This window comes from Pelodiscus sinensis, chromosome 16 (assembly GCF_052426305.1).
Source record: "Pelodiscus sinensis isolate ZL-2025 chromosome 16, ASM5242630v1, whole genome shotgun sequence".
NCBI lineage: Eukaryota > Metazoa > Chordata > Testudines > Trionychidae > Pelodiscus > Pelodiscus sinensis.
The window spans coordinates 14890458-14912330 of record NC_143067.1 but is presented as its reverse complement, the minus strand read 5'-3'; the positions used below and the strand labels follow the sequence as shown (position 1 = coordinate 14912330).

The following is a 21873-nucleotide window of genomic DNA, read 5'->3' as shown; positions in this document are numbered from 1 at the left end:
TCACCGCCCCCGATTTGAGGGCAAGAGTACTGAAGTACTTATCACAATGTGAGAGGCAGCCCTATTTGATATCAACCAGCAATTAAATTAAAAAGGCAGCTGTCAAAGGAAAAACCAAATAGGAAATGAAACAATGGCAAAGAGACCTGGGATAAACCTCTCAAAGGACTGAGAATAGCATCTATGGATTAAGTTGCAGCTAGCTAGCTGACTCCATCGAGGCTAAAATGGTTTACTCTTCTCAAGGCTAAGCCTCATATCAAAAGCTTCAGGTGGTAGTCGAGTTAGTCTGTACAGAAAAAAAACAAAAAACCAATAAATGGTCTGGTAGCACTTTATAAACTAATAAAACATGTAGATGGTATCATGAGCTTTCATGGGAGTGGGCTGTGCCCACAAAAAGCTCATGATGTCATCTACATGTTTTGTTACCCTAATATCAAAGGGATCCCTAAAGCTTAACTATGGGGCCTTCAGGAAGGAGAATGGGTTAGCTGTCAGCCTACAGACACCCCAAAGCTGACTCAAGATATGTCCACTCTACAGAGAGACTATATTGGCATAGCTATGGTTCTGTAGCTACACTGGTATAAATCCTACGCTATAGACAATTTACACCTCGAAGAAAAAGTTGTTCTGTCAGAACACCACCTTGAGCAACATCAGCTAGGCTGACAAGCAGTCTCCCAGAGTTTTGTCTACACTGAGGATTACTGGCAATACCTACGTCACTCAGAGGTGAGAATTTTCAAACCCCTGAAAGATTTGCCTGTTTGGGTAGAGCATTATCTCTCCCAGCCCAGAGATGAGAAGAAATTGGACTAAACTGAGTTACATGGCGGGAGAGGCTAAGCTAGAGAGATTTAGATAGGGAAAAGTGAATGGGACTCTTGCATTAACTTATTTTCCTAAATGCTGTGCTCTCTTTGACAGCAAAGTGTAACTTTGTTATAAAGATACTCTTGAGTCACTTCAAATGTCATACAGGTTGGACTTTCCTGATCCAGAATCCGAGTAGTCCCATACCAGGGAGTTTTCCAGACCAGCAAAGGTCAAGGCTCCCCTGCTGGCCATCAGCCCTACTCCCGGGCACCAGCCCTGGCCACTCCCAGCTGCGCTGGCCCCACTGCTGCCAGCCTCAGCTGGGGCTGCATTCCCCCCATTGTCAGCCTGGGCTGCGCGCACAGCCCTGCAGCGACTCGTCAGAGCTGCACTTCTGACCCTAGCTGCCCCTACTCCCAACTGGGCTCTCTGGTCCAGCAATGCACGTGGTACCTGCCGGACCAGGAATGTTGCTGGACCAGAGAGTACCAGGCTTTAGAGTTTCAACCTATACCCCAAAGTGAACAGTCTTACTGGTGCCAAATGCTGTTTAGTCCTTCCTGTTAATGTGGCTGGGAAAACAAGAGTGCTGAAGTCTTGAGATCCAGTTTAACAGTGGGTGGACTGCATAATTCCACAGAGTGAAGGATGCCAGGCTATCCCAACAGAGGTGCTCCTAGGAAGAGCTGAAAGGGTGTTTAAGGCACAGTTTACACTGGAACAGTGACAGATGCACACATCTGATCCTTCACACTCGAAGGATCTTTGATTTAATCAGTAACTCAAAGACACTGTAAATCGTGGTCTGTCAGCTAACCATTGTGCATAAAAATTGATTTAGAATGACTACTAACATTTTTTGTTTAATTAACAAGCCACCTCAGAGAATCCACCAAGCTCACTATGAGTACATTTTTGGCTTTCAATGTCTTAAGCTAGAAAGGAACAATTATGAAGTTCAGAATATTTTGGGAATGGGAAGAGCTTTTTAATTAACAGAACTTTCAGACTGACCAAATTTTCTTGAAAATCATTAGAAGACTAGAGTTTTACTGAATTTGTGTGCTGAACATTTGGGACATACACTACATTTTGCACATAAAACAGAGGTGGTACACTCATACTTTAAACATGAAACTGAAAACAAATCTTAACTCCACAATGGAATAGAAAATAGTATTGTCAACTGTTATTGTTTTAATCATTTACATTTCAAGCCACCATTCTTAAGGACAAGGTGTCTCATTCTCTCCAGAAAGGATTTGCTAGAATACTGACAAAGAATGCATATCTTGTAATACAGTATTGTTTTTTCAGCCCTTCTCAGCAAGAAATTAATTATAGGAGGCCTAATTAAAGCTACAGTTTATCAATGAAGCTGAAATTGTACTCCATAGAATTGAAAACTCAAATGGAAGGAGAAAGTACTGCATCCATAAACTCCACAAAGTTATAAACAAAACGAGAGATTTGGTTATCGTTTCAATACAAATTTATTACATTGGTGTTATGGCTTGGACCCTTTCCTCCCACTTCTCCCTCCCCCAATAGTCTATACAGTAGGGTAAAAATGGATTAAAAATAACCCACCTGACCATTTTTCTAATTTGTTATTTTTACATTCCTACTGTAAAAAAATTAAGTGATCCTGTGCAAGGTGACATGAATTGAAAACCTGACTCCTTTACTAAACCGGGTTGAGATGAATAGTAGCAAAGGTGCTGGTAAGTGCAAATAGCTTGTCACATTATACAAGGCCTATTTAATGAGAGAGTATTCTACACAGGGTGAATCCACAAGAATGGCAAAAACAGTTGTTTTGAGACTCAAAAAATAGTTTGCAATGCGCTGTTCAATCCTAAATAGAAAACAAATAGCATATTCCAATAAAAATGAATAGTTTAACATGAAAATATTAAAAAACTGATCAAATTATGAAGACAGAAGCTATATTCTCCCCATTTATTTTAAAAACATTATTCAAAATATTATGAGATACAAGTCCAAATATGATAAAAATTACTGCAAGAAAACAGTTCTGGCATATTGTTTATGCTTCACTTTCTTATGGTTATTCAAAAGAAAGCATGTAACTAAGAATTCAGAAGTTGAACTATTTCACTAATATCATGCCATCACAACTCTTCTCATGCTAACATCTGTAAAGCTTTGACTATTTTCAAAACAGTACATTATCACTTGAATACCAAGTCTTAATTGTAGTTCTATTTCACCATTATTTACATATTTATCATCTCTGAAAAATAAATCAAACAATATACAAAAATTGAAACTATGAAATTGTATATTTTACAACTCGTGGAAAAACAATTAGTTGAACTGCATAGAGCAAGGTTAAAAAAAATTCAGCATACCAATAACTTGCTGTACACCTAATTCACGTGTAAAAATTGACAGAATTAAAGGATGCAATGTTGTTCAGAGACCATGACAATCCAGATGCTTTTAATTTCTACCCCACCTGCCAATGAGTTAGGATAATGTAAAAAATTAATTACTTTCATTCCCAGACCTAACATGTTTGTAGTCAAGAAGAAACCACACAATTGCATACCACAACTGCCTTAACATTTAGGGGAAGTTTTTGTTGCATTTACCTGCTAGATATATTTTATAAATTATACTATGAAGCTTATTTTTAGTTCACTAAATCTTTAAAAGATAATGAAGTTTCCATAAGTGTAGTTATAGTAAATCTTGGGCAATCAAGAAGCAGCAATATTTTCACACAAACCTGTGATATTTCAAATTTAAAGCATAACTTGAAATCAAGTCATCCTTGCTACATAAGTATTTTAAAATACTTTATGGAGAAAAGCATCTAGAGAAAAGTATCAGTATAAAGTTTGTCTCATTAGTAGCCTAGCATAAGAGCCTAAGTTAGCCAAAAGATATCTAGATGAAATTTTTGCAGCACTGTGCCAGTTATATATTATTCAAAAAAAATTCCAAAAATAATTCCAAAAAAAGTAAAACAGGATTTATGAGCCATATAACTGATTTGCAGGAAAGGACCATTGATCTGATTCAGTTATCGCAGACTCAATTTATTAGATCTAAAATGTTTTATCCCATATTTTTATATTAGCTATGTTGGCACTGCTCTAGCCAGAAGGAACGGAAGCACAAAATGAAACACAAGAAAAAAGTGAAATAAACTGATTAAATCTAGTTCCTGTACATGTGATTTGAAACTTAACTGTTGACTAAGAATTAAAATGCTAATACTACATGCCTTGTATCTTACAAGAGCTTCTATCTCAAACCTATCCAGGCAAGAGATCTCTCATTTCAACACAAATTCTTTATAGCAGACTCTGCACATTTTATATAAAGTCAGGCAAAGAAAATGACTAATACATCAAATTGCTGCTTTTAAAAAATGTAATCATTTGTTATCTTCAGTGAAGGCATTGCTTCATTAACATTTTGATCTAAACGATGATATTCCACTGTTCTGGAGCAAAGACCATCACGCCACCTTCGGCTCTGGACCAACAAGAAGATCTGGAAGCAAACACAATTTTGATACAGATGAAATTACAACATGATGCAAATGTTTCACTTTTTGTCTAAGGTAAGAGCTACATTTGCAATCACACAGCCATATCCAGAGCTACCAACAGGACAGTTGCTAAAATTCACAATGCTAGCAACCTGTACTCTTGAAGTATTCCTCCCCACTCTCAATCCACTTGCTACTAACCCAGGTCTTGCCCATACCAAGAACTTCTCCCACAATTTGTTTTGCCATTATGGAGCTTCACCTGTGTTAAAGCATCAATATTAATAGCATACAAGCTTTCAGAAGTGAAACAACTGCTGGAATTTCAGTGCTAGAGTATTTTCTGTTGCTACACTCCAGCAATGAATGAGCATGCAATGGTAACCCAAGCAAAGTCTGCAGATTCTAAGCATCAAGCTGTAGCCATGAGAATTGTGAAGACAGAAATCCCCTGATCAGACAACCAAGATAAAAAGTTCCTTAGTTCAAGTGCTATTTTCAAAAAAGTGTCAGGGGCATTTTTAAAAATTGTATCCATATTCAATTATTTTTGGCAAATAATGTGTTATAAATTACCCATGTTAGTTTCAGAGCCAATAAAACTTAGGGCTAAATAATTAAAATTTAGTAAAGGGATAAAGAAAAAGAGCAAAGGAGAAGAAATAAATCTAAACTTCTTGGATCATTACATTAAGAAAATAGCTCGCATTTTATGTTTAACTTGTGTGTCATGTTATATGATTTGTAGATTCTGAATTAAGACAGCTCTGATTAGACTGGAGAAAAATATTTCAGTGGAAGTGTGATTTTATCATCAATTATCTATAGTCAGAAATACCTTTTTTTGCAGTTCTAACAACTAATACAACATGTTAATTATCAAGTTGTGATAGTGCAAGGGTTAAATCCTAGGCATATCTACAGTTCAAAATGGTCTCAATTGTAAGCATTACCAATATATCTCTGAAACAGTCTCGCTTTACTAAAGATTAAGTTTTCCTTAAATTGCGGTATATAATCCCGTGCAGACCCAAAATTAGTTCAATCAATCACCTTCATTCAAAATTCCCTTGATCTTATTTCTAGAAATCATGTATTCCATCACAGCATATTACTCAACTGATTCCTGGTGTTATCATTTAATTGATTTTTACCCAACCTAAAATACTTGTACTGTATTTCTAAGTGAGCTTTCTTCTTTGTACGGATATTAATGACCTGCATATTAAGGTCACAAAACAGAATACTGTTTGTAAATGTACTTAGACCATTAGCACAACCAAGTAGTTTTTATAAAAAAGTTTTTCCATGTTTCAAAGCCAATTCTTGAAATATTAAAGAGGAATTTTGTGTCTTCCTTTCAGGATATACGTACCTTTCTCTTATTATGATATGTGATATAAACTACAGCTACTAAGAAGGCAATAATAACCAAGTGGAAAAAGAAATGGGTGTCTTCTTCTTCCAATTCTGAGACAGAGTCCTTTATCTTGGCATCAAGAGATTTCACGTGCTCACTGTAGCTGTCAAAGGTATCAGTCTCCTCATCTTCTCGCAAATCCAGGTCTGTATTATATCTAGAATTGGATGTCATCTCATAATGGCCATAGTCATCCTGTCCATCAGATTCCATAGTTTCTTTTGATGTTGGTGGTGAACTATTAGATATATCTTTGAAGTCTGTTAGGAGACCCTCTTCCTCAATTTTAGTATCTTCAGAAGCATCCACCTCCACTTGTGAAATGGGGCTAACAGATGTGGAATGAGCTGTAACAGATGAGGCTGACTCATCCTTCTCGGTCGCTGGTCCGTGTGTGACAATATTATTGGCCTTAAGAGTTGTTGAGAGCATTTCTTTTTTTGTTGAAGTTACTGAATTGGGCAGATTGACTGCTGGAATATGAGATGTATTTAGCACTGCACTGTCATTTTTAGAAGCATCTGCAGTAGTTAGGGAAAAGAAGAAAAGACATTTATTCTGTTTGTTGTTCTTTAGATTTGCATACAAACATTACTCTCTAAATCTCTTGATTTAATTTACAAGGAATTCTTACTTCAATGGACTACACCCACTTTGGACAGCAGCAATATTATGCATTTTTAAGCCAGTGTATACAATCCTGCCAGTTCACAACTGAGAATAATGGAACAGGGACCATAAAATGTGCTACACTAGTATGTTAAATCATTTAGTGACTTGAAATATAAGTTATGGTTACTATGCATTGTTTTACAAAGGTAAAAGATCTCATTATAGAGTTGACAATTCTTGCAATATATAAACCATCAGATTTAAATAAACATCACCCTAAAAATGTTATATTTTCAAATACTACATTCATGCCTCTTCTGAAAAAATGTCTAATTTATTTATTTGGATGGAGATAATCTGGCAGATAAACATTCCCAATCTGCCATAGAAGTCACAACTGTTGGCAAATTAGATGTAGATGCATTTACAAATTCATGCTGGACCAATGTTCCCTCTAACTTTTTCCATCCATGAGCAGAATAAATTTTGTTATGTGCATCAAGACATGTGCAGATGTGTACCACCAATAGAAACACATGATGCCAGCTTTGGGCGCTCTGCTTATCAGGTGGCTGGCATTTGAATCTCTTCTGGGTAGTTGCCCAAGTGCACTCAGAGTTTACAGGGAACGCTGCTTTGGACTGGTATTTAGAAAAGTTCTCAATATTAAATCACTTTTTAAAACAAATTTCAAATATTTATTCCCAACAGAACTAAAACCAAATCAATGTCAGAAATCCCTTTTCACCTCTAAAGTGAGAAACTGATTTAGTTTCAATAAGTCATGTTAAGAGATTCACATGAACCAAGAGAAACCAGGAACTTGAATGCTCAGCCTGACACTATCTGCAGATCAAACTATTCTTTCCACAAGTGCAAATTACTGAAACCAGCATTAACCATTGAATGTCTTTATTTTCAGTTTGTCTCATGATACTGAAGGGAATATGGACAGTAACAAAATGACCTCCCCAGGTGTGGCAAAATCCCTCATTGGGAACCAGTCACATCCCAAGGGTGCAGGATCAGGGAAGTCCAACCTGTAGCATGCACCATGCACGTCATTCTAGTGGAGAATTGGAAGTACTCAGAAGTGAGTGATATTGCAGAACAGTCCATCCAGGAGAACAAAATACTATGACATTATCTCTGTAAGACTGGGATAATTTTGCAGTGTGTTGCATAAAAACAGGATAAGAATAAAAAGACAAAGCGGGGTCCTGGATTGTACAGAAAATGCAAAAATTAGGGATCGTAATGGTTACTCAGTTAACCAGCTAACTCAGGGTGGGGAACTTCAGGCCCAGGGGCTGGATGAGGCCCCTCAATTGCCTGAATCCAGCCCCCAAGGCAGACTTCCCTCCCCCCCCCCCCCCAACTGCACTGGAGAGCCTGTGCTGGTGCTTGCTCCAGTCCCCTCCTCACTCTCTCCCTCTCCCCCTCTGCGCCACTGCAGGGCTGGAGCACAGAAAATCTACTAGGCTGGGCCTCCTAGGCTCTAGTGTGGGAGAAGAATGTAGGGAGCCTCGTTCTCCTTCTCAGTTGGGTGCCACATCGGTGAGGATTTGTTTTTGGTTTTGTTTGTTTCTCACTTGTGTGTGGCCCCCTACTGATTTTTCTGTGGTTCAGTTGCCCCCAACCCAAAAAAAGTTCCCCGCCCCGGGCTAACTGATAAGCAGCCACAGTTAACAGCAACACCATTCTCCCACATCCCATGTGCTCTGCATTTAAAACTTGGACCAGCAGGCTGGCTCAGTCCTAGCCCACAGGTACGAGTTTTAAATGAAGAGCATGCAGGGGAGCCACCTGCCACCCTGCACTGCTGCCCCTGTATCCCTAACAGAAACTCCTATTTTCTTCCCTAATGAAAAAAGCTCATAGGGACTAATAGGCCAAAATAATCAAAGTTCTCAAAACTCTGAAGGATCAGACCCTAAAACTGCTCATATGTTTACGGCACTTTATCTCTAACAAAAAAACCCCAAAACATTCAGAGAATGCTTAAAAAGTCACATTACGCACTGCAGTTTGAAAAAGAATTTGGCATGTGAAAATTACATAGGAATGTACATTTTAAAACTATCATCATTTACGATTATTAATAATTCATTAATAGCTCCCAATTAGTTCTTTGGCATGTTGGAAAATGAAGAACTTTGGCATCCAAAACATCTAGTAATGAATCAGAGACAACCAGCCATTTTTGTCCAATTACTTATCAATAAAGCATTATATGGATGCTAAATGAATCAAGTTGCTCAGACTCATGTACATTTATAAAGGACTAAAGCTGAACAAACTATTCCTTGTTTAAATGGCAAATTTTTCCAACATGAAATAGGCTTTAACAGACTGTAAAAACAGGAAAACCTCAACTAACCCCAGTTGAGCTAGACATCATGGAGCCTTCCAGCAACTAAAATAAAGGAAAGTTACAAATAATCTAGTCTTCATTACAGAGGTACCATTTATCAAATAAAAATAAACTCTTTAACTACCACCTTCACTAATAGTGATAGAATTTTACATAATTTTAGATTTTTTTTTTGTTTTTACTTGCAGAAAAAATACTTGGTATGTGATGCCAAGATAAACAATCTCCATGTCTAAAGCTACAGTTCTGCCAGGAAATCCATCAGTGCCTTCTTTCTGTTAGCCTCAAAATCATTCACGTAAGACATGACTGTCCATACAGAAAATCTTTCATATTCAGTGTCATCAGTTACAGTGCCAGCTATCATTAACACACGTAAAATGCTTGAACATAGACTTACCAGGAAGAAGTCTTATAAATTTTAATCTTCTCTGTCCATACACAGCCAATAAACAAAGTCTCCCAAATTGTTCCATCAGAATGGATGATTCATTCAACCAAGACATATACCATATAAATTTACAATAAGACCCAATGGTTGAGTTATTGGGACATTCACAGAGGTCACACGCTCAGATGAAGTCTGAACTCAGTATAGCAAGTGAAATTAAACTTTTTGTAAAGAGAAAAATACTGGTAAGTACTAAACATTTAATGGAGTGTTATATGAGGAAAACGGGAAAGATAAAACTGTGCTTATTGTGCAAGGCATTTCCTTTTAGATTTTTTTGCATATCCTTTTAAAGGATATACAAAAGAGGCACCATCAACTTGAAATCTAGTCAATAAAAACAAAAAGAATTCTTCCTTCTCTTTAGAACAAATATTGCAACCTTATGCAATATCTTTGGGTATTTTGTTTAAGTATCACTAACTCCAAAAGGACAGCTCTTGACACACCTTCACCAGGAACTAAAAACAGTGTGTGGAGGGATTTAAAGTGAATCACTTTGGCAGGTTATAAACACTGCCAGAGTACCACCACCCCTTCACAAGTCAACAGGAAAATCTTTTAATGTAAATATCTGGGTTTAAACTGATTCAGTAACTTCTGAGCCACTAAACAGACAAGAATTTCTAACCAATGCAAGCCCTGATCCTTGCAGAAGAGCTGGAAAGAGTTTGGCCTATCATAGCCTCATATGACTGAGCAGTGACCTCTGGTAAGCTTTTAGAACACATGTAGGAACTTTTATTGTTTTGAATATGTTTTCTTTTTAATTCTTTTACCTTAAGAATAAACATTTTTACTTACAAAGAGCAAGATACCTTTTTCACCGCCTTTAGAAAATAAAGTATTAGTATTGACCTTTACATGGACAGCAGGTTTGTATACTTTTTGGTGTTGCCCCATTAGCCACGCCCCCTGGTCCCTGTTAGCCATGTCCCCGACCTCCATTAGCCACACCCTTGACACCCCCCCATTAGCCACGCCTCTGGAGGTAACACGCTCGGGGCAAGATGAACACATGACCAGAAGTAAAAGGTGTCATGTCACCCCTCTCGAAGGGCTTTTCCCACCATCCTCCTACCAAGAGAGATTAGTTTGGCCCCTCACCAACACCCCCTCATGCAACTATCCTGCAGCTGCATTAACCCAGTGTGGGTGATATTAACTTGGGGACTGAGAGGCTCGGGGGAAGTGTTCCGTCTAAGGCTATGTCTATACTCACGGCTTTTTGCACAAGTACAGCTGTTCTTGTGCAGGAACCCATGGAGCATCCACACTGCCCGCTTGCTCTTGCGCAAGGAAATTTACAGTACAGCATGGTAAGAGAGGGCATCTTGCGCAAGAGCAGTGTGGATGCCCGGCAGGGATTTCTTGCGCAAGAAACCCCTATGGCTAAAATGGCCATCGGCACTTTCCTGGGCAAGACAGCATCCACACTGCCATAGATGCTCTTGTGCAAAAGCACAGCTCACACATGGCCCATGAAAGCTCATCACCTAATAAACCATCTTGTTAGTCTTTAAGGTGCAACATAGTCCTGTCTTATCTCTGTCATTCTCATACATGCACACTGTCCTTCATTCTCCTCTTCTGACCCAACATACACGTGGGGGGTTATTGTTACTTCTTTTACTGCTTGCAGAGTGGATTCGTTTTGGTTTTTGACTGGTCTGTGCATTTCAAAATTTTCATTTCTCTCTTACACCTACATTTATTTCTTTGAGTAGTGAGTTCTAAAATGCTTGACCTATGGTAATTGCTGCTCCTGCACATGGCTGGCATGTCCCTGCAGCCTCTGAGAAAGGCAGACCAGGAGGTCTCCACATGCCATCCTTGCCTGCAGACACCTTTCCTGCAGCTCCCATTGATCAGTAACAGCCAGTAAAACAGAAGGAACACAGTCAGGTCCATCTTTGGGGGTGGGGAGTACAGACCCAAGTTCTGGGCCTCCCCGTTCCCCCAGCCAGCTCCAAACTGACACTGTGTCCAGCCCCTCCTCTGGCCTGTGCCTCTTTTCTGGACAAGGAAGCCACCTGATCTCTTTGTTTTCCAACACCTTCAGTTGGCACCTTGCAGGAGACAGAATGTCGGCCATTCTCTGTGCAGACAGCATCACACTGGCACTCTAGGGCTCTAGAACAATCACACACCCTTATCCCACCACCTAGATACTTAAACGCATAGGGGAAAGTGAGGCACACACAGTATTTATAAGCCAGGTACCAAAAATATCAAGTTCCTCTATGGCATTTCTAAACAGAGCTTGGTGACGGTGCTAAAAGCCAACCACTACAGTAGAAATAAAAAGAAACATTATTACATTACTGACAACCAAGCAATTTGACACTGTGTTCATAACACACACCAAGATTTGTTCAAAGCCCACTCTAGAAATCTATTTATAGCCAATCAGCCCCTCTCCAATTCCATCCCCCAAAGAGGAAAGTCAAGCGAAGTTTAACAGATGTAATCCTGGGCCCTAAACCACACGTGAGAGGAAACTGGAATTCCCATCTAAAGATCACCATGTACAGCAGCAACTGGGCATAGAGATGTGTGCTCAGATTCAAGTGGAAGCCACACATACAGGATTGCCCTTATTCCTACATTATTTAACAAACTTGTTTTAATCGTGTTATTGCAGCATCAGTCCATACACATACACCGGGGTCAGTGCAAGATATTTAGCCCCTTCCCCAGTCATCAACTGCCTTAATCAAGTATGATTAAGATGTGACCCTGCACAAGAGCAACATCATTATTCACGTAGCTTCTTGTTCATGTTACTGTTTGATAGGTATTTTTAGTAACTGAAGACTAAGTATTTTCTCTAGAGACACTAACCAAAAATAAAGGACAAAAAAGGAGACTCCCCAAAAAGAAAGTGTGTGTGCGCATATATGGAGCATAATGCCAGACAGCTGGCTTCTCTCTCACCAGCAGCACCAAGAGCATTAAGGTTTTGGTGATGCTAGATAGTTCCTCCTGGCACACACACTGCAGCCCTACCTCTGCCACGTATCCCCCTACTTCCCCCCCATGTCTAGATTTCCCTCAGTCTGTAGTAGCTATTACAACACACCATCTTGCACCAACATCCCCCCCCCCCCCATCTCAATGCAGACTGCAACAGGGAGGGAAGAACGCTGAGCGAGGCAGCTCGAGAATCATCCCACAGGGAGAGACGATAATCCCTGACTCAGAGCCGCACGGGGATCAGATGGGGACGAAAGGAGGCAGCAATGAGGGGGCGGGGGGGGGGACTAATCTCTCTTGGGGAGAAAGAGTCTTCAGGAGATGAGAGGCGGCAGATAACCTGGAGCGGTTGAGAAATTGCTGGGGTCACGGCAGCAGCGAGTGGTCAGTCTACTCCAGCACCACCATGCTCCCCTGCAGGTATGTGGCTGGGGCAGACCTGCGTGTGAGCAGCTCACACACACAGCAGCTCGACCCCCTGCACCCAGCAGGCAAAGGAGCCTCCTCGCAGGGCCCAGGCCAGCTGGCCCCACTCGTCACAGCCTCCCGATTGGTGGGGGCCGGGACCCGCTCCAGGCAGGGCTGGGGGGAGAGACCCCGCTCCATATTGGTGGAGCAGGACCCCCGGCTCTGAGTATTGCTGGAGCATGGGCACCATGAGCCCATACAACTCGCCGCCTATGGACCTTTAGGCAAACTAGCTTGCTGGGGATATCACGTATAAGGCAAGAGGTTGCTCCGCAGCCTTAAAATCCCAGTCAAGGAAACACAGGTCTCCACCCAAGTCACAAGATTGCTGGGAGCCAGAAACATCAAGTAGGTATCTTTGAGGGACAACAGAGGAGGAATTCATGTGCAGTTACTCAAAAATGAGATACTCTTGAATCCCCCTACTATTTTTGAGAAGATCTGTTTCCTATTTTTAAGTACCTTTCTCTGACCCTTGTGGTTTCTTTCATGCAAAGAAAGGGGGGAACTGACTATACACAAATGTTGGACACAGTAAAATGGAAAAAAGCTCATTAATTACTTTCAACTGCAATGTTACACTACATGTGACAATAGTACACAAAAAAATCAGAAAGAATTGTACTGCTAACAATGTCTCTCTAAGGGTGCATCTACACTGCACCTGTAGGTCAAAATAAATACACAATTTGAGCTATGCAAATTGAATATCTTATTTTGATATAATTTCAAAATAAAGCGCTATTCTGAAAAGTCCCTTAACCATTGTGGAACAAGAGTTACAGGGTTGCCAAAATAGTGCAACCATAATTTCAATTTCAAAATAACAGGAGTGTTTAAAGACACAGAATAGCTACTTCTGGTATCCCAAAATAGGACCGCTGTCTAGGTATAGCCTAAGGCTGTGTCTACACTGGCCGTGAGTATTTGCACAAGAACACTGATGTTTTACTGTATGAAATCAGTGCTTCTTGCGCAAATACTCTGACGCTCCTGCTCAGGGATAAGTCCTCTTGCGCAAGAGGCCAGTGTAGACAGGTAACATCAATTTCTTGAGCAAGAAAGCCTCATGGCTAAAATGCCCGTCGGAGCTTTCTTGCACAAGAGAGCATCTACACTGGCACAGATGCTTTTGCGCAAAAGCAAATCTTTTGCACAAAGGCACACGGTAGCATAGACACTCTCTTGCGCAAATACTTTTAGCGAAAAAACTTTGCCGTTAAAAGTATTTGCACTAAATCATGCCAGTGTAGACGCAGCCTAAGTGAACTGTCTGGCAAAGTGTACTGAGTTTATATAAGTATCTTTTCCGGACATGCAAAATGTTATTTTCTGTTGGCTCTAAAATGGCTAGAGCACGTAAAATTGATGGCACATCAGTTGAATTATAAGCAGAGGTTAAATCCAACATAACAATGCTCAGCAGCCAATGACAACATTGATAATTCATGCCATATTGTATAACTTCTAGTCATGTGCAGTGAAAGAAAATACATAATTTATTTGCTGCTGCTACATGTGGAATTGTATTTAAAGTCAGAAACACGAACTTATGCAAATGCAGTGAGGTGCAGAACAAGAAGAACAGAGAGAAAGGCGTGTCAGGGAAAAACTGGGAGGCAAGGTCAAATCAAGATCTTAGATGCCTATGTACAAATGCACGAAGTATGGGAAATAAGCAGGAAGAACTGGAAGTGCTAATAAATAAGTACAATTATGACATTGTTGGCATCACACACATGATTGGAATGTTTGTATGGAAGGGTACAGCTTGCTCAGGAAGGATAAACAGAGAAAAAAAAGGAGGAGGTGTTGCCTTATACATTAAAAATGAACACACTTGGAGTGAGGTGGAGATGGACATAGGAGACGGAAGTGTTGAAAGTCTCTGGGTTAGGCTAAAAGGGATTAAAACAAAGGTGATGTCATGCTAGGAGTCTACTACAGGCTACCTATCCAGGTGTAAGAAGTGGATGAGGCTTTTTTCAAACAACTAACACAATCATCCAAAGCCCAAGATTTGGTGGTGATGAGGGACTTCAACTTCAACTATCCAGATATATGTTGGAAAAAATAACACTGCAGGGCACAGACTATCCAATAAGTTCCTGGACTGCATTGCAGACAACTTTTTATTTCAGAAGGTTGAAAAAGCTACCGGGGGTAAGCTGTTCTAGATTTGATCCTAACAAATAGGGAGGAACTGGTTGAGAATTTGAAAGTGGAAGGCAGCTTGGGTGAAAGTGATCATGGAATCATAGAGTTCACAATTCTAAGGAAGGGTAGAAGGGAGAACAGCAAAATAGAGACAATGGATTTCAGGAAGGCGGATTTTGATAAGCTCAGAGAGCCGATAGGTAAGGTCCCACGGGAATCGAGACTGAGGGGAAAAACAAGTGAGGAGAGTTGGCAGTTTTTCAAAGGGACATGGTTAGGGGCCCAAAAGCATGTTATTCTGATGTTTGGGAAAGACAGAAAATACGGCAAAAGACTGCCTTGGCTTAACCACGAGATCTTACATGATCTAAAAATAAAAAAGGAGTCATATAAAAAATGGAAAGTAGGACAAATTAAAAAGGATGAATATAGGCACAGGAATGAGCTCAAACTAGCTATGGGAATAAAGGGAAAGAAGACGACTTTTTATAAATACATTAGAAACAAGAGGAAGACCAAGGAGAGGGTAGGCCCACTGGTCAGTGAGGAGGGAGAAACAGTAACAGGAAACTTGGAAATGGCAGAGATGCTCAATGACTTCTTTGTTTCGGTCTTCACCGAGAAGTCTGTAGGAATGCCTAATATAGTGAATGCTAGTGGGAAGGGGGTAGTTTTAGAAGGTAAAATAAGAACATAAGAATGACCGTACTTGGGTCAGACCAAAGATCCATCTAGCCCAGTATCCTGTCTGCCGACAGTGGCCAACACCAGCTGCCCCAGGGAGGGTGGACCGAAGACAATGATCAAGTGATTTGTCTCCTGCCATCCCTCTCCAGCCTGACAGACAGAGGCCAAGGACACCATTTTATCCCCGGCTAATAGCCTTTTATGGACCTAACCTCCATGAAATTATCTAGCTTCTCTTTAAACTCTATTATAGTCCTAGCCTTCACAGCCTCCTCTGGCAAGGAGTTCCACAGGTTGACTACACACTGTGTGAAGAAGAACTTTCTTTTATTAGTTTTAAACCTGCTCCCCATTAATTTCATTTGGTGTCCTCTAGTTCTTCTATTTAGGGAACTAATAAATAACTTTTCTTTATCAGCCCTCTCCACACCACTCATGATTTTATATACCTCTATCATATCCCCCCTCAGTCTCCTCTTTTCTAAACTGAAAACTCCCAGTCGCTTTAACCTCTCATCTGGGACCTGTTCCAAAGCCCTAATCATTTTAGTTGCCCTTTTCTGAACCCTTTCCAAGGCCAAAATATCTTTTTTGAGGTGAGGAGACCACATCTGTATACAGTATTCAAGATGTGAGCGTACCATAGTTTTATACAGGGCAGTAAGATATTCTGGGTCTTATTTACTGTCCCTTTCTTAATAATTCCTAGCATCCTATTTGCCTTTTTAACCACCGCTGCACACTGTGTGGAAGTTTTCAGAGAACTGTCCACGATAACTCCAAGATCTCTTTCCTGATTTTTCATAGCCAAATTAGCCCCCCATCATACTGTACGTATAGTTGGGGTTATTTTTCCCAATGTGCATTACTTTACACTTATCCACATTAAATTTCATTTGTCATTTTGTTGCCCAATCACTCAGTTTGGTAAGATCTTCTTGGAGTCCCTCACAGTCTGCTTCTGTCTTGACTTAAAATAAAAAAAAAAAAAAAAAAAAAGAACAAGTCAAAATCACTTAGAAAAGTTAGGTGCCTACAAGTCACCAGGGACTGATTAAATGCATCCTAGAATACTCAAGGAGCTGATAGAGGAGGTATCTGAGCCTCTGGCTATCATCTTTGGAAAATAATGGGAGACAGGAGAGATTCCAGAAGACTGGAAAAGGGCATATATAGTGCCAATTTATAAAAAGGGAAATAAGAACAACCCAGGAAACTACAGACCAGTTAGTTTAACTTCTGTGCCAGGGAAGATAATGAAGCAAGTAATTAAAGAAATCATCTGTAAACACTTGGAATGTGGCAAGGTGATAGGGAACAGCCAGCATGGATTTGTAAAGAACAAATCATGTCAAACCAATCTGATAACTTTCCTTAATAGGATAACGAGTCTTGTGGATAAGGGAGAAGCGGTGGATGTGGTATACCTAGACTTTAGTAAGGCGTTTGATACGGTCTCGCATGATATTCTTATCAATAAACTAGGTAAATACAACTAAGATGGGGCTACTACAATGTGGGTGCATAACTGGCTGGATTACTGTACTCAGAGAGTAGTTATTAATGGTTCACAATCCTACTGGAAAGGCATAACAAGTGAGGTTCCGCAGGGGTCTGTTTTGGGACCGGCTCTCTTCAATATCTTCATCAATGATTTAGATATTGGTATAGAAAGTAAGCTTATTAAGTTTGCAGATGATACCAAGGTGGGAGGGGTTGCGACTAATCTGGAGGATAGGGTAATAATTCAAAATGACCTAGACAAATTGGAGAAATGGTCTTAGGTAAACAGGATGACGTTTAATAAAGACAAATGCAAAGTGCTCCACTTAGGAAGGAACAATCAGTTTCATACATACAGAATGGGAAGCAACGGTCTGGGAAGGAGTATGGCAGAAAGGGATCTAGGGGTTATAGTGGACCACAAGTTGAATATGAGTCAGCAGTGTGATGCTGTTGCAAAGAAAGCAAACATGATTCTGGGATGCACTAACAGGTGTGTTGTGAGCAAGACACGAGAAGTCATTCTTCCGCTCTACTCTGTGCTGGTTAGGCCTCAGTTGGAGTATTGTGTCCAGTTCTGGGCACCACATTTCAAGAAAGATGTGGAGAAATTGGAGAGGGTACAGAGAAGAGCAACGAGAATGATTAAAGGTCTAGAGAACATGACCTATGAGGGAAGACTGAAGGAATTGGGTTTGTTTAGTTTGGAAAAGAGAAGATTGAGGGGGGACATGATAGCCATTTTCAGATATCTAAAAGGGTGTCATAAGGAGTAGGGAGAAAACTTGTTCATCTTGGCCTCTGAGGATAGAACAAAAAGCAATGGGCTTAAACTGCAGCAAGGGAGGTTTAGGTTGGACATTAGGAAAAAGTTCCTAACCGTCAGGGTGGTCAAACACTGGAATAAATTGCCCAGGGAGACTGTGGAATCTCCATCTCTGGAGATATTTAAGAGTAGGTTAGATAAATGTCTATCAGGGATGGTCTAGACAGTATTTGGTCCTGCCATGAGGGCAGGGGGCTTGACTCGATGACCTCTCAAGGTCCCTTCCAGTCCTAGTATTCTATGATTCTATGACTCACTTGCTGACTCTTTGGAGAGACCAATACAAAGGTGGACCTCACTGCAGCGACAGAAAAAACCATCACATGCTCTGGGAAAACATATAGATTGTGACAAGGGCACAAGACGACAAAGAATCATAGAATTCTAGAATTGGAAGGGACCTCAAGAAGTCAAGTCCAGTCTCTTGCCCTCTTGGCAAGACCAAGCACCATCTAGATCAGGGCTGGGCAAAACATGGCCCAAAAGCCGGATTCAGCCTGCAAAGCTACCAGATCCGGCCCCCAGACCACCCTGCCAGGCTCTCAGGCACACAGCTGCCGTGGGTTTAAAGTGCAGTCAGGCAAGACTCTGCTCTGGAGGAAGGGGGAGGCTTCATGCAATCTCCCTGCCCGCAGCCCAATTCTCAGCTTCTATTGGCCAGAAACAGCCAGACAACTGGAACTGACCCAGCCTGTCTCTCCCCCTCCAGTAGCTGAGACCCACATTGGAGGAAACAGCCTGCAGCTCTAAGTGACCTGGGGCTTCAGAAGGCAGGGAGCCCAGCCTGCCTTTGGGGGTGCTGCAGGCCAGGAGATATTTAGGTAAGTGCCTCCCAGCCAGAGCCTACCCCTCCCACATCTCAACTCCCTCCTCCAAATTCATCCAAACTTTCTGCACCTTCCCCCCCCTCCTCCCCAGGTCATAACTGCCTCCCACACCTTATACTCCCTCCTGCACCTCTCCTCAGGCCAGAATCCTCTCCTGCACCCAGACACCCTCCCAGGCCCTGCACCACAATCCCCTGACCGAGGTCACAACCCCCTCCTTCACCTAAACTCCCTCTCAGACCTCACATCATCTCCTGCTCCTCCATCCCTTACCCGTGCATCTTTCTGTACCCTGCTTCCATCCTAAACCCCACACTCCCCTTCACAGAAAATTGCAGCCCTTGACCACTTTCCAAAATCTTGACGTGGCCCCCAACCAAAAATTATTGCCCACCCCTGATCTAGATCATCCCTGACAGCTCTCTAACCTGCTATTAAATATCTCCAATGTTGGAGAGTCCACTGGCTCCCTAGGCAATTTATTCCAGTGCTTAGTCACCCTGAGTTAGGAAGTTTTTCCTAATGTCCAACCTAAACCTCCCTTGCTGCAATTTAAATCTATTGTTTCTTGTCCTATCATCAACAGACATAAGGGAGGTGCTTCCGCAGGAGCTCCCACCTCCCCATGTCTACCTGTGTTGCTGCCTCAGTATCAGCCAGCTCCTGCCTACCACCTCAGCCTCGGATACACGGTCAGCTGTGTGTGACCGTGTATATTAACTGATGAGCCCAGAGTCATCAGTTAACTGAGTACATGGTTACACTTTCATATTCCTAGTTGCACTTCAGGAATTGGTTCAGTGATCTACCTACTATATATTTGCATTTCTCTGTGAGTCGGTTAGTTCAAGAACTCCTCCTCCATGGTAAGAGCTAGAATCACCAAATTCAGTGTACAGCTTTCTCTTAACTTAAAGCAAGGTAAAGGTTTGGTTCTACCAAGATGGAATGTGCCTGGAATGGGATTACTTCTCAGAAAGCCATACAGAAAAGAGACAATCATCGGCAGTGCAAGAGGCTGGATGGCACACTCCCAAACCCATGGGGGATTTCTCAGCCCTGAGCCTCTCACACCCCAAGAAGCGTAAGGTTGGGAGGGGAGGGCTGAAGCTCTCCCCTCCCCAATTCCTACAGGAACATTGCTGGCCGTTTTTCTTCATCAGGGAGTGAGGAAAAAGTGCAGAGTTTACTGCATTCTTCACTGGCTGGGGAACACACAGAAAAGATGAACCTACACCTGCCACAGGTCTTTAAGGGAATGGCCAGTTAGATTAACATGTTGACTAACAGGTTTTTCTGTGTGGAGATGTCTGACAGCTGATTTGTGGGCATTAATTCTTTGGCAAAGTGACTGAGCAGTTTGTTCAATATACTGGCCAAACTAACTGTCCATTCCCTTAAAGACCTGAAAACATGTGTCTGTCTTCAAAGAGATTTTAATACCTGATTGCAGTGGGAGACTTTAGAACTTGTATTTTTGCTTAAATTCAACAAGTTGCGAATGAGCCTTAATAAAGATGCTAATGACCTTACACATTACAAAGACAGCCTCCCCACCTTTTGACATTCATAGTAGCTCCAGATTAGCCAATTATTGACTTACAATAAGCTAGTTCCTTCTCCCTTGTTTCTTCCTCACCCCCACCTTCTGTTCTAGTAGCTGATTTGTTAGTTTATAATTTGTTTACTTTCTTCATTGTATTCCTTTCTTATATATGGTTATGCCCAGGGCTCGCCGAACCGCGGCGAGCCCTGCTCGCCAGCCACGCTGTCCGGTGATCTGCACATGTGCAGATCGTTCTGCGTATGCACAGATTGCCCGAAGCCAGCTCTTCCAGGTTGCAATCTACTCGCCACAGGTGAGTAGATTGTATTATTTGTCGAGTCCTGGTCATGCCAATTCACTTTCAGAATACGATCTGAAGAAGTGGGTCTGCCCCATTAAAGGTCATCACCTAATAAACTATCTTGTTAGTCTTTGAAGTGCTACATAATTTTTTCCCTTTTGTTTCAGACAGTATGCCAAACATACTGTGAAAAAATGTTAAATCTGCCCTAAAAGTAGGTATGGGGGATTCCCATCATAAAGCCCTCTATCTCTAGAAGGAAAACAGCAACAGGAATCCTCCCGATTTCAACGGGACAATATCAGCAGGTAGTATTCACACAGCTTCCTGGGTTCTTTGCCACTCACATGGCTACCGGAAAAGGGCACCTACGGCAGATTGCCAAACGTCGGCATTCAGAAACGCTACATTAAAGCCCTGGCTTAGCGGAAGGAAGGAGGGAAATGCAGAACTGGCTTCGCACGGGACGTGGGGGAGAAACTCCTCATGAAGACACAGTGGAGGGAGACAAATGGAGACGTGTCTCCTCGCCTTAAACACTTTTCCGTTAACAGAAAAGGCGCCCACTCAACCCCTGCCCCCCAAACCTGACACGTCCCCCTCAACCCCTGCCCCCCCCCCAAATCTGACAGGTCCCCCGCTTCACCTCGAGCCCTTCTCTGACTTCTACTCAGGTGACTTCCCAAGGTCCCATTTACCCACCACAGCCCTCCCAGGCGCCTTCTTCTGGCCCTCTCACCTCCGACCCCAGCGCACCCCCCCCCCCGCCAGGTTTCCCCCTTCACACTATCCCCCGCCCTCCCAGCCCAGGCAGCGCCTTCCCCAGGCTGCTCTCTTCCGCGGGCTGAGCCAGCGCTCACCATCGTCCAACTGGCTGCAGGCCGATAGGGCCAGGCTCACGAGCAGCAGCAGGAGGGCGAAGGCCCAGTCCGACGGAGACGCCTCTCTCACTGCGCCCCGTCTCCGTTCCCTGGTAGCAGCCATCTTTGCAGGCGCGGGGGTGATGGGGGTTCGCAAAAATGACGTGGCGAGGCTCCGCCTGTTCGTTGCTAGGATGTGAGGTTCCGCCGCGATGACGTATGCCCCAGACGCTCGCTACGCATGCCCGGCGCACGCGGAGTAGACTCCTCCTCACGCCTTCGTGTGAAGGGGCGGGAAGACTCCGCCACGGCAGCTGGACCACGAGTGCGCATGTGTCAGACAGGGCAGTACGCGGCGCTGATTGGACCGTTCTTAGGTGGCGCGCGCGGCCCGCCTGTGAGGGAGTTTGCGTCGGGGGAGGCGCTCCTGCCGCCGCTCCGAGAGGGCTGTAACAGCCGTCTGGGAGCTGGTCCTGGGCTTCGCCTCAGGATCCTGGCGCTCCGTGCATCTTAGTGC

The 21873-nt window shown here is 42.4% G+C and overlaps 1 protein-coding gene across 1 annotated transcript; it reads right to left on the bottom strand.

The window, feature by feature from the left end:
* Nucleotides 1-2770: 2770 nt before the first annotated feature.
* Nucleotides 2771-21572, bottom strand: C16H5orf15 (chromosome 16 C5orf15 homolog). The gene is made up of 3 exons (XM_006116068.5): nucleotides 21357-21572; nucleotides 5724-6289; nucleotides 2771-4350 (listed from the first exon to the last, which is right to left on the bottom strand). The coding sequence occupies exons 1-3, from the start codon at nucleotides 21478-21480 to the stop codon at nucleotides 4219-4221; spliced, it is 822 nt and encodes a 273-aa protein (XP_006116130.3). The 5' UTR covers nucleotides 21481-21572; the 3' UTR covers nucleotides 2771-4218.
* Nucleotides 21573-21873: the final 301 nt, after the last annotated feature.